The sequence below is a fragment of the Phyllopteryx taeniolatus genome, chromosome 8, assembly GCF_024500385.1.
Source record: "Phyllopteryx taeniolatus isolate TA_2022b chromosome 8, UOR_Ptae_1.2, whole genome shotgun sequence".
Taxonomy (NCBI): Eukaryota; Metazoa; Chordata; class Actinopteri; order Syngnathiformes; family Syngnathidae; genus Phyllopteryx; species Phyllopteryx taeniolatus.
In genome coordinates this window covers 26015338-26031182 of record NC_084509.1, presented here as the reverse complement: position 1 = coordinate 26031182, position 15845 = coordinate 26015338, and the positions used below count along the sequence as shown (strand labels likewise).

General features: G+C 41.7%; 1 protein-coding gene across 1 annotated transcript; it reads left to right on the top strand.

The window, feature by feature from the left end:
• Positions 1–13004: 13004 nt before the first annotated feature.
• On the top strand, positions 13005–15759 carry LOC133481895 (odorant receptor 131-2-like). Its single transcript, XM_061781203.1, has one exon. The coding sequence runs from the start codon at positions 13500–13502 to the stop codon at positions 14439–14441; it is 942 nt and encodes a 313-aa protein (XP_061637187.1). The 5' UTR covers positions 13005–13499; the 3' UTR covers positions 14442–15759.
• Positions 15760–15845: the final 86 nt, after the last annotated feature.

Below are 15845 nucleotides of genomic sequence, written 5' to 3'. Positions count from 1 at the left end.
TACTTTTGAGACATAAAAACATAAAAACAAAGTCACTGAGCAGTAAGAGGTCACCAGTAATGTGGTTTATCTTAAATTGACCCTATTTGAACCCTGCTCTAACTCAGTGACTTTTTTCAACCTATTTGGAAACTCAGCACATCCACGTGTTCTCCAAACCCTTGTTGTGTTCTGTGGAATTCATATCTGGAACGGTTTAGCCGTGCGGGCGATTTGTTGGATGTGTGCGTTTGCACTGGTGCAGCCAATTGAGAGCCGGCCCGGCCCGGCCCCGCCCACTCCTGAAAGAGTCCATTTTTAGCTTCTCCGCGCACACACACATAAGCCAACGCGTGTCAACAAAACCTCATTTTCTCCCCACAAATGCAGTTTCAAAAGATGCGTCCCGCCGCACCTGGATCGCAACTACTTTTTTAAACCGTTCCGTGTTACCATAACGACGCAGTTCCCCCAAAACTATGTATCAACTCCCATTGTGAGTGAATGGGCCGCCAACAATTCCCACGCTTAACGCATTTCACATCATTTCCTCCTCCTCCAACATTTCTTGTCCGAGTCACACCCATAGCAACTGTTAGCATGCTAGCATTTGAGCTAATCTCCTTTAAAAGGGTTCCCTACAACAGGGCAAACTGTCAAACCCTTATCAATCTGCCTTAGAGCTTTCTGTACTAGCATGTCAACTGTTAACATGTTAGCGTTTGCGCTAACAGTCATTTCCCCCCCTCTAATTTTCAAAATAAAAGCCCAAAATTAAGAATGTTTTCTAATTTAACTCCAATTAGCACATTCCTTGACCGATTCGAAGAATTTTATATTCAAACGGATCAACTCTTTCAAGCAATCTTGTGAATTATTATTCCCTTTTCAAAACTTTTGCCATGAAATGCGGCTTTCCAACTTGCAAGAGTCAGCAGGCACATTCAAAATTTCCACAGGAATTTTCTTGATATTTCTTGCACTGTATGCTGTTTTAATTGTATTTTTATTTATTTTTTCCCCCTTTGTTTTAAATGTTTATAAGCTGTTTTTTTCCTTTGTTTTTAAATGCTTTTAATCATGTAAAGCACATTGTGTATGAATTGCGCTATATAAATAAATTTGCTTTGCTTTGCTTAAGGTAGTCATTGATGGAAAATTAAAATAATAACAATAAGATTTAAAAGTGGAAATGCTCAAAAACGCATGGGGGAAAAAAAGAAGAGTTTTTAACCTGGACTTAAGAACATGCACACTTGGGGCTGACGTCACTTCCGTTGGCAACTTCTTCCATTTGAGTGTAGCATAACAGCTAAATGCTGCTTCACCATGTTTGCTTTGGACTCTGTGCTCCACTCTTTGACCGGAGTTTGTCGATCTCAGAGCCCTACTGGGTTTATATTCCATTCGCATTTCATTCATGTATTCAGGACCTAAACCGTTTAGTGATTTATAGACCAGTGGCAGAACTTTAAAATCTATCCTAAAGCTGACTGGAAGCCAGTGTAAAGACTTTAGAATTGGAGTAATATCCTCTGACCTCTTTGTTGTGGTCAGAACCCGAGCTGCAGCATTCTGAATGAGCTGCAGCTGTTTAATGCTCTTTTTAGGGAGTCCACTCAGAAGACCATTACAATAGTCAAGTCTACTTGAGATAAAAGCATGGATGAGCTTCTCCTGGTCTGCTTGAAACATGCAAGCCTTCATTCTGGATATGTTCTTCAGATGATAGAAGGCAGTTTTAGTAATTGATTTGATATGACTGTTGAAAGTCATTTCGGAAACTATCAGAACACCAAGGTTTCGGACTTGGTTTTGGTTTTTAAAGAGAGTGACTCCGGGTATTTACTAAACAGCAATTCTCTTTTATTCATTGCCAAAAACAAGTACCTCAGTTTTGTTGTGGTTTAATTGAAGAAGATTTTGTCTGTTTTAGACAAATGACACAACACCGTAATTGAACTGTAGTCATCTGGAGACACTGCTAGATATAACTGTGTGTCATCTGCATAGCTATTATAGTCAAAATAAAAGTTCTGAAGAATTGGACCCAAGGGTAGCATATACAGGCTGAACAGGAGGGGTCCAAGAACTGACCCTTGAGGGACCCCATAGGTCATTGCCATTCGATGAGATTGAACATTTCCAATGGTTACAAAATAACTCCTTTCCTCCAGGTAGGACCTGAACCATTAAGAACAAAAGCAATTTTAACATTGTCATGTAAAATACAATAATGTACATTTTGAAATTATTATTATTATTAAATAAATATTATACATCTATAAGTCCATCCATCCATTGTCCGTACCACTAATCATATTTTTAAATACAGACTATTATCATTATTGTTAAAAAATAGATGACTTTCAAATGACTAAAGTCAAATATTTACGTGTTATAAATCCATCCATCCATCCATCCATCCATTTTCTGAGCCGCTTCTCCTCCTATCCTAGCTATCATCGGGCAGGAGGCCGGGTACATCGCAGGGCACATACAAAAACACAACCATTCACACTCACATTCACACCTACGGGCAATTTAGAGTCTTCAATCAACCTGGCATGCATGTTTTTGGGATGTGGGAGGAAACCGGAGTGCCCGGAGAAAACCCACGCAGGCACGGGGAGATCATGCGAACTCCATGCAGGCGGCGCCGGGATTTGAACGCCGGTCCTCAGAACTGTGAGGCGGATGTGCTAACCAGTTATAATATATATATTATAATTTAATTATTCTTACATATTAGTATTATTATTTGGGATGGGGGGGGGGTGTCTAAGAGTTTGAAAGGGAGCCTTAAAGCGGTGTGAAATGATGTCACCGCGGTGACTCCGCACTATTTCGACAGCTGCCCGCATTTATTTTTAGTCTGTAAAGTTGTCGGCCCCTCCCGGCTCCCCTTTCATCGTGTCAGAAATAGCCTCCACCGGCTTTATTTAGCGCCAACGCACTCGCAACGCGTGCTTTACATCGCATTACACTACAGAACGGCACTGTCTTCGTTCGTTGATTCGCACCCTCTTTCTGTGTCTTCTTTCATTTTTTTAGTTTTGACATGATTTAATTTGGGGATTGTTTATTTTGAAACGACACTTAAGATCAAATGCAACGACGCAAAAGAAGACACAAAAGGACATAACTGACTTATTAGTTTTGCACTCGGGAGCCTAGGGTATCGCCTTAGCGTCACCTTTCGAAAATTTCTTCTTGATTTCTTTTGACAGTTTTAAAGTGCGCTATTAACACCCGCAGGACTTTGTTGTTTGTGTCGTTTTGGGCATTAGCATGAGCGAGAAAAGGTGATTTGTTCATACCATTTGAAAGGTCGCTCTCGACACCCAAAGGACTTGTTGTTAACGTTGTTATTAGCATGAACAAGAAAATGCCTTTTTTTTTTAATTATTATTTTGAGAGTTTGAAAGCTAGCTATCGATAAACCTCAGGACTAGTTGTTAACATTGTTTTTAGAAATAGCAAAAAAAGGCCTTCTTCGGCTTCATGATTTGTTTTGACACTTTGCAAGCTAGCTACCCAAACCAAAAGGATTTAAGTGGAACAGTGACCGATACTTTTTTTTTTTAAATTGTTATCGACACCCACAGTTTGTGTCGTTTTTAGCAAAAGTGAAACAAATTTTAGCATTAGCCTTCTTCTTCTTGATTTGCTTTGACAGGTTGAAAGCACACTATCGGATTTAAGTGGAATAGCTACGCCTGTTGTTTAAGAAAATACTTAACTCATCTTGATTAGTTTTAACATTTTGAAAGCTCACTATCAACACCAACGGTACTTTTCGCTAATTTTGTTTTCAGCATTAGCATTAGCGAGAAAGTGACTTCTTTTGTCATTGATTTGTTTTCACAATTTGCAAGCACCTGAATGACAGTAGAACAGCGACAACTGTTGGTTGAGTTCACACCAAAATGTATTTGAAGTGGACAAATTTATGATACTAAGCTTATTGTGTCAAATATTTGTGTGTTCAATTCATTCCAAAGCTTCTAATTAACTTTTTTTTTTTTTAAATCAAGTCACTATACTTTATATCATGTTGTCTTGTAATTAAAGAGTAACACTGATTTCAGCAGCAAATGGTGCGTTTGTGGGCGGCGTGTTTTTTGTAGACTGACACTGATTGCTGAGCCGAGGCCGTTTTCGCCCTCCTCCCTCTCGGTCTCTCCTTTACCTTCCGTCTCACTGCTGCCTCACTTGCAGCACTGAACCTTCTCGCCAGATGAAATTCTGCACTTAGAGCGCTCTGTCTCACCAGCCAATCGCCGAGAGGCCGGGCAGACGTGGGGAACCAATCGGCCGGCTGTTGCTAGGGCTATAAAAAGTACAACTGCTCCTGCTGCTGCACTGAGCTGACACCTATTGCATCCTGTAACGAAAGGGAAAAAAATGGAAGCAGACGTTTAGGCTTTAGGCTTCAGCACCAGGCTGCCTTTTCATGCTCTAGTGCACCACTTTCCTGACATATCAGGACATTGAGAGCAAGGGAAGGAAGCGTCACTGAATGCTTTCAGACTTTGAAAGACTTGAAGGCAATCGGACAAAATACTGAGGAGGAATTGATCTTTGAAGGACAGGCATCAAAACGTCACGATTGTACAACAAAAGCAGGAGAGGATGAAGGAGTCATCAGTGGCGAAAAAAAAAGATGCTTTAGAACTGATAAATATGAAGAAAAAAAAAAACATTGGCTCCGGTTGCACAAAATCCTTGAAATTGTCAGGAATGAGACCTTCCGCAAACATTCTGCGCAATGTGACGTGGTGTTATGTGCGCATGCGTGTCACATCCGAACAATGACACAAAAAAGATCGGATTTCACAAAAAGGCCGAATTAGGCATGATGCCGTGCAGTGTGAACGTAGCCTTAATTAGTGAACAGGGTAACGTCTTTGTACTTCAACTAAAGACAGTCGGATGCCTCGCTGCAATTTGTCTTGATCTTAAAAGTGATATTATGCTCATTTGTACTTTTACATTTACATTTAATTATTGCCATAATTGCCTCAATATGCCAATTCTTTTTTTTTTTTTTTTTTACAAAGACACATTTTATTCTCCTTTATGAGGGATGGACGTTGATCCTTAAAATGTATATGTTGGAAGTGAGTGTATATTTAGTGTACATAATTTGAGACAGCAAAATGCTAAATGCTAAACGGTTAGCAATCGCGATTAGCATTAGCACGCTAGTGATTTCCATTTCAGGTAAAAAAAAAAAAAAAAAAACGCTAACTGCCATTCAGCTCACTCGTACTTATGATGTTATATGTACATTACAAATCTAACAGTGTCTTAAAAATCACTTACAGATGCTCCTTTGTTCTGTTTGTTTTTCAGTGGCCCAACACCGCGTCCGTCTGCAATAAATGTCCGTGTGAAATATGGGTTCCGGCGGCGCAAACATTTTTCAGGACCGAACTCTTTTGTTTTTTGTTTTCCCGGTGGAGCTTGGAGACAGAAATTTTGTGTAGGGCGGGATTTTATTTTTTTTTTTAATTTATAAAAAGCTATAAATATCACACCAGTAGACAGGAAGTAGACCAAATACGTTCATGGGACAGACAGCCTCGCTCCCTCTCAAACTTATTTGCGTAGAAAAGGCCCGATTCATCCATTCCGCATTCCTAGGATGCTTAACGTTGTTTTTCTTCTTAAGTTTTTTTTTTTTTTTTTAATGGTGCCAATGCGGCAATGTGACGTGAGGAGCACAAAGGCCTCGGCCGCATCAATTATTTACGCTCCCCTTTTACGCTCTGTATTATTTATACAAAGCGGCAGCATAAGAGAGCAAAGTGTCCTCACCGGGTGGCGAGGAGGGAGAGGGCCGCGGACCAAAAGGCCGCAGGTTAGATTCCCTCGAAGCGATCTCGTGGTTGAGCCGCCCTTGAGCAAAACTCATCTTGTCACTGAGTGTGGAACGTTTGATTCACCAACACAGAACTGAAATATGGACTGAATTAAAGGCTCAAGTTTAATAAAAAAAAAAAAAAAAGTCCAATTATATTGTAATTATTAATTTGTAATTTTCAGTTTGATATCATGAAAAAAGGCAACAAAACCTAATCATGTTTAAAATAAATCGATCAAATCAATCTTTTTTTAATTGAAATATTTTCCATATTCATTTTTGAGATGTCATTTTTAAAATTACGTTTAAGTTTGTATTAAGAAATTGTGAAAGATGGTAACATCCATCCATCCATTTTCCGAACCGCTGAAAAGAATCAATCAACAATCAAAGAAAATAATTTTTAAATTATTATCTGTGTGTGTATTAATTTTTTTAATTTTCATTTAGAAATTATGCAATGTTAAAATCACACACAATACATGACAAAAGTTAACTATGAAAAAATTAAAAATGCAACAAAACGTACAACCCCAATTCCAATGAAGTTTGGACATTGTGTTAAACATTAATAAAAAACAGAATACAATGATTTGCAAATCATGTTCAACCTATATTTAATTGAATAGACTACAAAGACAAGATATTTAATGTTCAAACAGATAAACTTTATTGTTTATAGCAAATAATTATTAACTTAGAATTTTATGGCTGCAACAGGTTCCAAAAAAGCTGGGACAGGGTCATGTTTACCACTGTGTTACATCACCTTTTCTTTGAACAACATTCAATAAACGTTTGGGAACTGAGGACACTAATTGCTGAAGCTTCGTAGGTGGAATTCTTTCCCATTCTTGCCTGATGTACAGCTTCAGCTCTTCAACAGTCCGGGGTCTCCATTTTCGTATTTTACGCTTCATAATGCGACGCACATTTTCAATGGGAGACAGGTCTGGACTGCAGGCAGGCCAGTCGAGTACCCGCACTCTTTTACTACGAAGCCACGCTGTGTAACGTAATGTAATGTGGTTTGACATTGTCTTGCTGAAATAAGCAGGGGCGTCCGTGAAAAAGACGTCGCTTGGATGGCAGCATATGTTTTTCCAAAACCTGTATGTACCTTTCAGCATTAATGGTGCCTTCACAGATGTGTAAGTCACCCATGCCATTGGCACTAACACAGCCCCATACCATCACAGATGCTGGCTTTTGAACTTTGTGTCCATAACGGTCCGGATGGTTCTTTTCCTCTCGGGCCCAGAGAAGCCGGCGGCGTTTCTGGGTGTTGTTGATAAATGGCTTTTGCTTTGCATAGTAGAGTTTCAAGTTGCACTTACGGATGTAGCGCCGAACTGTGTTTACTGACATTGGTTTTCTGAAGTGTTCCTGATATCCTTTATACATTGATGTCGGTTTTTGATGCAGTCCCGCCTGAGGGATCGAAGGTCACGGGCATTCAATGTTGGTTTTCGGCCTTGCCCCTTTCATGCAGTGATTTCTCCAGATTCTCTGAACCTTTTGATGACATTATGGACTGTAGATGATAAAATCCCTAAATTCCTTCCAATTGTTTGTTGAGGAACATTGTCCTTAAACTGTTGGACTATTTTCTCACGCACTTGTTCACAAAGAGGCGAACCTCGCCTCATCTTTACTTGTGAATGACTGAGCAATTTAGGGAAGCTCCTTTTATACGCAATCAACAGTGTTACATCAATACAAGAAACTGCATCACCTATTAAAGAAAATAATTTTATGCATTATTTTAGTATTTTTATACTTTTCATTCTAATTTTCATTTTGAAATTTCATGCATTAAATAGTCTTTAAGTTTTATTATTTGCTTATTATGACGTAATTGTTTTAAAAAAAATATTTGTACAGTATTTAAAAAGCAAGGCAGGAACATAATGAAAATATTACTGTGTATTTTTTAGAATTAAATAAATCGTTGTATTTCTTTAAATAAATCACGTGACACATTAAAAAAAACGAAAACCCTACAAAGACATATTTTTTATTAATTAAATAAATATACTATTTAAAAATGTGATAATTTTTGAATGAATTATTTGAATGAATATATTTTAACAAAGGAATCATGGAACAAGGGGACAGCCCCTGCAGCTAAAGAGCTAAATATCACTCAATAATGATTAGATTAATTAAAGGAATTGAAAATACAATCATTCTAATACAGCATTTTTATTGATTCATCTCAAAAATAAAAAATAAAGACTTGAAGTCGTTGCCTTCTTTCAAGTTGCTGAGTTGGATCTCTCGAATGTTGTTGCTGTTCGCAATCAGACGTGATGGCGACGGTTCATTTATTTGCCATCAAAATGTCGTCATTGTGCGGAATTAAAGTGACAGAATGACGACTTTTGTTATTAATGGGCTTCGTTCATCACACGCTGGAGAGCTTGGAGACTTTCGGGGGTTTTGCCCTCGCAACCTGCCTTACGGCGACACCAACGCTAAATGTTTCGTCTTAGTTGTGCATCAGTCCCTACAGTGGAAAATACTCACATCGACTGTAGCGATCGATGCACAACTGTGACATCAACACTTGCCGTAATGCGCTTGGAAAACAGCTTTTGAATAGCCGTCCACTGTAGTGACTGATGACAAGTTCGACGTCAAGACCCGTGCATTTTGACGATATGTTTTGAATGGATGTTCACTGTGACTGATGCACAACTTTGATATAAGGACTCACACATGTAAACAAAAAAAAAACAAAAAAACTTTTGAATAGCCGTCCACTGTAGTGACTGGTATTTTTTGGTGGGTGACTCATCATGCATGTGGCCACAAGTAGGGATTCCCCGCGGTCACACACCATGTAGGCGTAAAACAAAAAGAAATATTGCAGGGTGTGTGTGTGTGTGTGTGTGCGTGTAGAACAAATGACTTTGGTCAAACCCAATGAAAAACATCCACCACAGAAGGATGTTGTTGTGTGTTGGGGATAATTTGGGTGTGGCGGCATCATTAAAAATACAGGAGAGGGCTGGAGAGCTGTGTGTGCGTGCGTGGAAATGAGGAAAAAAAAGGAGGAGTTGCACAGCAAAGTTGCGGATGTGTAGCACCGCCGAGGTTTTTTTTTTTTTTTTTTTGTGCTGTTGCATGGCAACCGTTTCCACTGAAATCTTCCCTCTCGGCTCAACACGCAACTGCGGCAGCAGCGGCAGAACACAATAAAAACATGAGCGTATAATGTACACTACACAAAAGAGACCATATAAAATACTGTATGTACAGTAGGCAGCCAGGCACGTGCACAGACATTTTTGGGGGTAGGTGCTCAAGCCCAAAAAAAGAGTACCCATTGCCAAGAATTGAGATCAGTGCACGACCAGAGCACGTCCGACCGGAGGGCAACCGGTTGGTGTGTGTGTGTGTGTGTGTGTGTGTGGGGGGGGGGGGGGCATGCGTTTTTGGTAATGAGAAGGATTTTTTTTGGGGGGGCAATTTGACTTGACTTTATTCAGTCAGAAGTTGACATACATTTCTCAGTACCGGTACTTACAAAGTAAAAGTACAGACACTTGTGCAAAAAATATATATATCTATATATAATTTTTTAAATATATATATCTATATATACACTGGCCAAAGTAGCACTGACTCAACTCCCTTCTTAAAAGTTTAAAAAAAAAAATTATAAAATAGAAACTGAAGTTTTCAGATTTGGTGGCTCGTTTCAATTTCACCTTCAGTAATGAGGCCCCTTCACAGAAACTCGAACAAGGTGTCACTCTTTCAATGCCAAGCTAAAAACAATAGCGCCCTCTGGTGGGCACTTGTAAAAACGAACAATTGCAAGGCAGTCCAAATTGAAATGTTAACCAGGGATTGTAAACCAGAAGCAAACTGTTCAGCTCATTGCTATTCGAAAAGCTTTGAAAATATCACGCCACGTCGTGACGTCACCTCTGCCCGCCGAGCCTGTTGTGCTCTTTCACAGCGTGGAAACAACCAAAGTTCATTTCAAACCGCTTCTTCCGGCTGAATTTGCCTTATTGTTGGCCGATGGCTGAAGTTGCACATTCCGATATTGCATTCTTTTCCTATACATGCTCTGATTAAAAAAATATATATGTAAATTTGAAATTCCTCACCGGTTCTATCTTTGTAAAAAAATCAGTCATTTTCATCCTTCTTGTGTGCTGTGTGTATAAAAAAAGAAACGAAAGATGGATTCCCAGTGACTGTGTCCTTTAATGTTTGCAACAATGCCAGCAGCTCACACAGAAAATACGACAGCCTAAAACATTTTCCGAAGACATTTCCTCCACCCCAACAGCAACATTCTCTTTTCTTGTTTTCAGGTGCACACACGACAATATGCTTGTACATACACATCCTGTTTAAATGTACACGAAGGACAATTAAGACCGCCCGGCTCAACAAAGTTGAGATACGTAACAGGATGTAGCGCGACGTCCCCCGAAACACACGTTTGCTTCCCAGCGTCAACAACATCACCCCGCTGACAAAGAGGAAGATCAGGCAGAAGGAGGTGGTCAAGGCGGCCGCCGCCGCAGTTCGCCGCTACGTCGACAAATGCAAGTTAAAACTCTACCATGCAAAGCCAAAGTCACAAATCAACAACAGCCGAGGACGCCAACGGCCTGCTTCTCTGGACCCGAGCGCTTCTGAGATGGACTGACGCAAAGTGTAAAAGTGCGCTGAGGTCTGATGAGTCCACATTTCCAATTGTTTTTGGGAATCACGGACGTCGGGACCTACGGGCTAAAGAGGAAAAGGACCATCTGAATTGTTATCAGCGCAAAGTTGAAAATCCAGCATTTGTGATGGTATGGAGGTGTGTTAGTGTCCATCGCATGGGCAACTTGCACATCAGCAAAGACACCATTCATGCTGAAAGGTACATATAGGTTTTGGAGCGACACGTGCTGCCATCCAAGCAACGTCTTTTTCAGGGATGTCCCTGCTTATTTCAGCAAGGCAATGCCAAGCCATTCAACAGTGTGGCTTGGTGATAAAAGAGTGCATTATTAATAGTTTTAGATTTTTTTAGATGGAGTAACCCTAACCGCGAGAGCCGGTGGCAATCCCGAAAAAATGTAAACCTGTCGTCTGCATTGCAGTGGCGGGTGGTGCAATTGCATTATCTTCCACTAGATGGCAGCAAGAATCTAAATACCTGCACCTTGTTGAGCATGGGAGGGGAAACGTCTTCTCAGGACCGGACCAGACCAGACCAGACCAGTCCATTTGCGATGATGAAATTAGTTGACCTGGACGAATGGGAATATTCACAGGCATCAGCCAAGAGAATTAATGAATAAGAATGAGTGAGGCATTCAGAGAGACTACACTGACAAAGATGGACAAATATCTAAAAAGGAAAAATACAAACCCTGAACTGGGCCCTTGAGGAAATTCTCAGCCCCAGTTCAGCAACGTCGCCGGCTTTCGCGAAAGCTCGGACAACAGTCGAAGCGGATCCCTTAGCCCGGGCGTCCACTATAATCGCCGGGATGGGCTCCAGCACGCCCGCGACCCTTGTGCGGAGAAGCGGCTCAGAAAATGGATGGATGGAGGTGATGAGTCTTATTTTAAGTGTAATTAGATGAGTTCCCGCGAGAAATTGCAGTACGAAGATGACTTCTTTGGTCTTTTTCAACTGCTGCCCCCCGCAGGCGCGCACACGCAACACCCGCAGGACTCATTAATCAAGTCCATATTTAGTGAAAACATTTTGAATAATTAATGCGCCTAAATGAGCCTTTTGGGGACGAGGTCGGAATTGTTGACAACAACGTGGGTCGGTCGCACGTACACTCGAGGGAAGCAAGGAAGAAAAGCGCTTCATTCCCAAAAAAAATCCCGACAACGTCAAACAATGATGTAATCGGCACAACGTTGAGTCCAAACTTTACTTTTCCATCGCACGCACATGAAATATAATAGATATCATACAATTTAGATAAACTATTACATGTAATAACAACTAAGGTAGTAGTTTGGTACTTTTATACCAGCTGTGGGCAAACTTAAATACTCAAAGAGCCACCTGGACAGTTTCCCACAGAAAAGAAAAAAATCGACATCTGAAGTGAGGATAACACTAAATATATATATCTACATATAGATATATATATTTAGATATAGATATATATATTTTAACATGCATGTATAATAAACTAGTGTGTTGCATCTATTCGTGTGTGCTATAGAGCAGGTTCCATCAGGATGTCCAATCTCAGATTTAGGAGGAGCGTTGTGGTTTTCGTCTTTGCTGTGGAAGAGTGGACCAGCTCTACACCCTCAGCGGGGTTCTGAAGGGTGCGTGGCAGTTCGCACAATCAGTCTACATGTACTGTGCACTCAGAGAAAGCATTTGACCATGTCCCTTGGGGACTCCAGTGGGAGGTGTTCCGGGAGTATGCGGTACTGGACCGCTTAATACGGGCTGTTCGGTCCCTAAACGGTGTCAGTCTGGTCCGCATTGCTGGCAGTAAGTCGGATTCGTTTCCAGTGAGAGTTGGACTCCACCAAGGCTGTCCAATTGTCACCTATTCTGTTTATTACTATGATGGATCCATTTTTAGCAACAGCCGAGGGATTGAGTGGGTCCAGTTTGGTGACTTGGTGATCCAACACAGCGTGGCAGATACGGCTAGCTGGAAAGGAGGTGGGCGGTCCAGGGCAGGAAGGATTTCTGGAGGTCTTTGTTCCTCTGTGTATTTGCGAACTGTAATGTGGCTTTTGGCGTAATGGCTTCTTCCTGGCAGAGTGGCCTTTCAGCTCATGTTGGTACCGGACTGTGGATAATGCCACACTCTTAACAGCTTCAGCCAGCTTCACAAGACTTCACAAGGTCTTGCTTTTTTCTTCTTGGGTTGATATGCCCATTTTGGACCAAAGCACGTTAATCTCTTTGGTCATCTCTGGGACACAAAACCCGTCGCCGCCCCGAGCAGTATAACGGTTGAACATTCCCATCGTGTTTCTACTCGCATATAATTGTTTGGACAGATGAACGTGGCACCTTCAGGCATCTGGAAATTGCACCCAAGGATGAAGCCAATTGTGCAAGTCCAGAGTTCTCTTGCTGATATCTTGACTTTCCCATGGTGTTACACAAAGACCCAGGTGCTTCAGGTGTGCCTCGTTCAAATACTACCACAGGCGTGTCTTTAATGAACTCAAAAGTTGTCAATCAGCCTATCAGAAGCTTCCAAAGACATGACATCGTCATCTGGGCTTTCCCAAATTGTTTAAATGCATTGCAATATCACTGTTTGCAAAACTTCTGACTTTGAATAATGTACTTAAAATGACCTAAAAAAAAAAAATAATCAATTCATTATTCTGGCATTCAGCAAATAGCAATAAATTTGGTAATCCTTTACCCAAAACAGGAAAGGTTTAGTCTGATTTAATGTCAGAGAGTAGGGGAAAATAGCATTTCTTTCCATATTTGATGTAAACATCTGCTTTCACTGTACAAGTCTGTCGGCTTTCTGTGTTGACAGCGTGATGCTGACGAGGGGCGGGGGGTGTTGCGTGGTGACCACAAGCGTGAACATGGAGCCCGCGAGCATATAAAGCGAGCGCGCAGTCTGCTGTGATGCGACTCGACAAGCTGCAGAACTTTTACGGCTTGACTTGATTCATGGCAACGTCGTCGTCGTCGCTGGGCCGCGAGGAGCGAGCGGCGGCGGCCGCCTTGACCACCTCCTTCTGCCTGATCTTCCTCTTTGTCAACGGGGTGATGTTGCTGACGCTGGGAAGCAAACGTGTGTTTCGGGAGACGTCGCGCTACGTCCTGCTGTCTAACCTGCTGCTCGGAGACACGCTGCAGCTGGCCGTCGTGCAGCTGTTGTACTTGCTGAGCGCCTCTCGCGTCACCCTCACGTACCCCGTGTGCGGCGTGCTCGTCATGCTCGGCAACCTCTTCAGTAGGATATCGCCCCTGGTGCTGGCGGTGATGTCGCTGGAGAGATACGTGGCTGTGTGCCACCCTCTCAGGCACGCCTCCATCATCACCAGCAGGAACACGGCGGTGGCCGTGCTCGCCGTGTGGGTCTTTACTTTTCTAAATGTTCTCATTCTGGGGCTTCTATTGACGATGTTTCCTTTCGACCAGCTGGAGAGTCTGCAAATGTCACAGTTTTGCAGCTTCCATGCCATTTTGCTCGTTCCCGTTGCTGAATCTTACTACGAAGTTTACACATATTTGCTGTTCATCTCCGCAAGCCTGACGATTGTTTTCGGCTACGTCGGCGTCATCGTGTCGGCCAGATCGGCGGCCACGGACAAAGACTCGGCCCGTAAAGCTCGGGACACGCTGCTGCTGCACCTGGCGCAGCTGGGCCTCAGCCTCTTGTCAGTCTTCTACACCAGCCTCACGTTACGCATCTCAACTTTGTTGAGCCGGGCGGTCTTGGTACGAATCCAGAGCACTCTGTTTGTGTGCTTATTCCTTCTGCCCAGATGTCTGAGTTCCCTCGTTTACGGGCTGAGAGATCAGAGCCTCCGAGTCGTGTTCGTGTACCATCTGTGCTTTCACCTCAAAGTGTCTGTCACGCCCGTTAAAGCTGCGTTTGTGTCCTGAGAGCATCTCTCTTTCCTGCTGCCTTCACCCGCGACACATTCAAACTTCACACTCTCTACTGGCCTTCAACACACAAAAACAAAACAAAACACTGTCATGGTCACCGTGTCACTATTAACATTGGTACATTTAAACAGGATGTGTATGTACAAGCATATTGTCGTGTGTGCACCTGAAAACAGAAAAGAGAATGTTGTTGTCGGGGTGGAGGAAATGTCTTCGGAAAATGTTTTAGGCTGTCGTGTTTTCTGTGTGAGCTGCTGGCATTATTGCAAAAAAATTAAAGGACGTGTTTTCAAAGTGCTTTGCCCTCATATTCTTAAAAGTTGCCCATGAATATATTTGTCAAGAATTGACCAATGGAACTTGTGGTGAAAAGGTATTGAAATTCCATGATTCAGTCAATTCTAAAATACTGTATTGTAATGTACAAGGCTGATAAAAAAAATATCTTACCAATACATATTCAAATCAAGTTTGAAGAAAGCGTAAGCAACTCCAATTTGGAAGGCACAGAAGTCGTCAAAAACACTACAGGGGTATAGTTGTGGAAGGTGTGATGTTACGGAACAGTCAAGAGCATAGAAACAAAAGAATCAAGCGCCATGGATATGAAACACCGTGAGAACGGGAAGTTTTCAGACCCCCTTAAATTCTTCACTCTTTGTTATATTGCGACCATTTGTTCAAGTCATTGAAGTTCATTTTTTCCTCATTAATGTACACACAGCGGCTGTGTTTGAGAAGACCTTCCAGCTCACAGCGCATGTCAGCGCAAATGAGAAGCATGAGGTCCAAGGAACTGCCTGAAGAGCTCAGAGACAGAATTGTGGCAAGGCACAGAGCTGGCCAAGGTTACAAAAAAAATGTCATGGCGAAACACATTTAATTTGATTTGAATGGGATTGAAATTAAACTGTCAAGCATTTCAGAAAAAACATTATCATCAAACAAAACATAACCATAAATAAATGAATGATGGTTGTTGTTCAGTCATCAGTCGTATTTAAAAAAAAAAAAAAAACAATATTTCACAAATTCTGCCAGAGTATGTAAATTTATGAGCACAACTGTACATATATGCAGTTGTACGTACCCCTGTCATAATGGAATGAAAGTGTACCCATAACCACTAGATGACGGCATACATTTATAAAATGGTAAAAAAAAAAATGTTCTTCTTCATTTCCCCCTATACCCATGTATAATGCGCACCATTGACGTTTGACATTTTGGGGGGGAAAAAATGCACATTATACACGAGAAATGACGGTACATTTCCCCCCAAACGCTACTCAAGTAAATGTAAAACGTTACTACCCACCTCTGTCTACAAGCGACTTCTGTGCTCGTTCGTCAGTGGGAAAGCTCCATCCGTCCGTCCGTCCGTCCATTTTTCGGTCA

Bases quoted from the DNA above. Each gene is read 5' to 3' on its own strand.
- LOC133481895 (XM_061781203.1), top strand. From the start codon at position 13,500: ATGGCAACGTCGTCGTCGTCGCTGGGCCGCGAGGAGCGAGCGGCGGCG.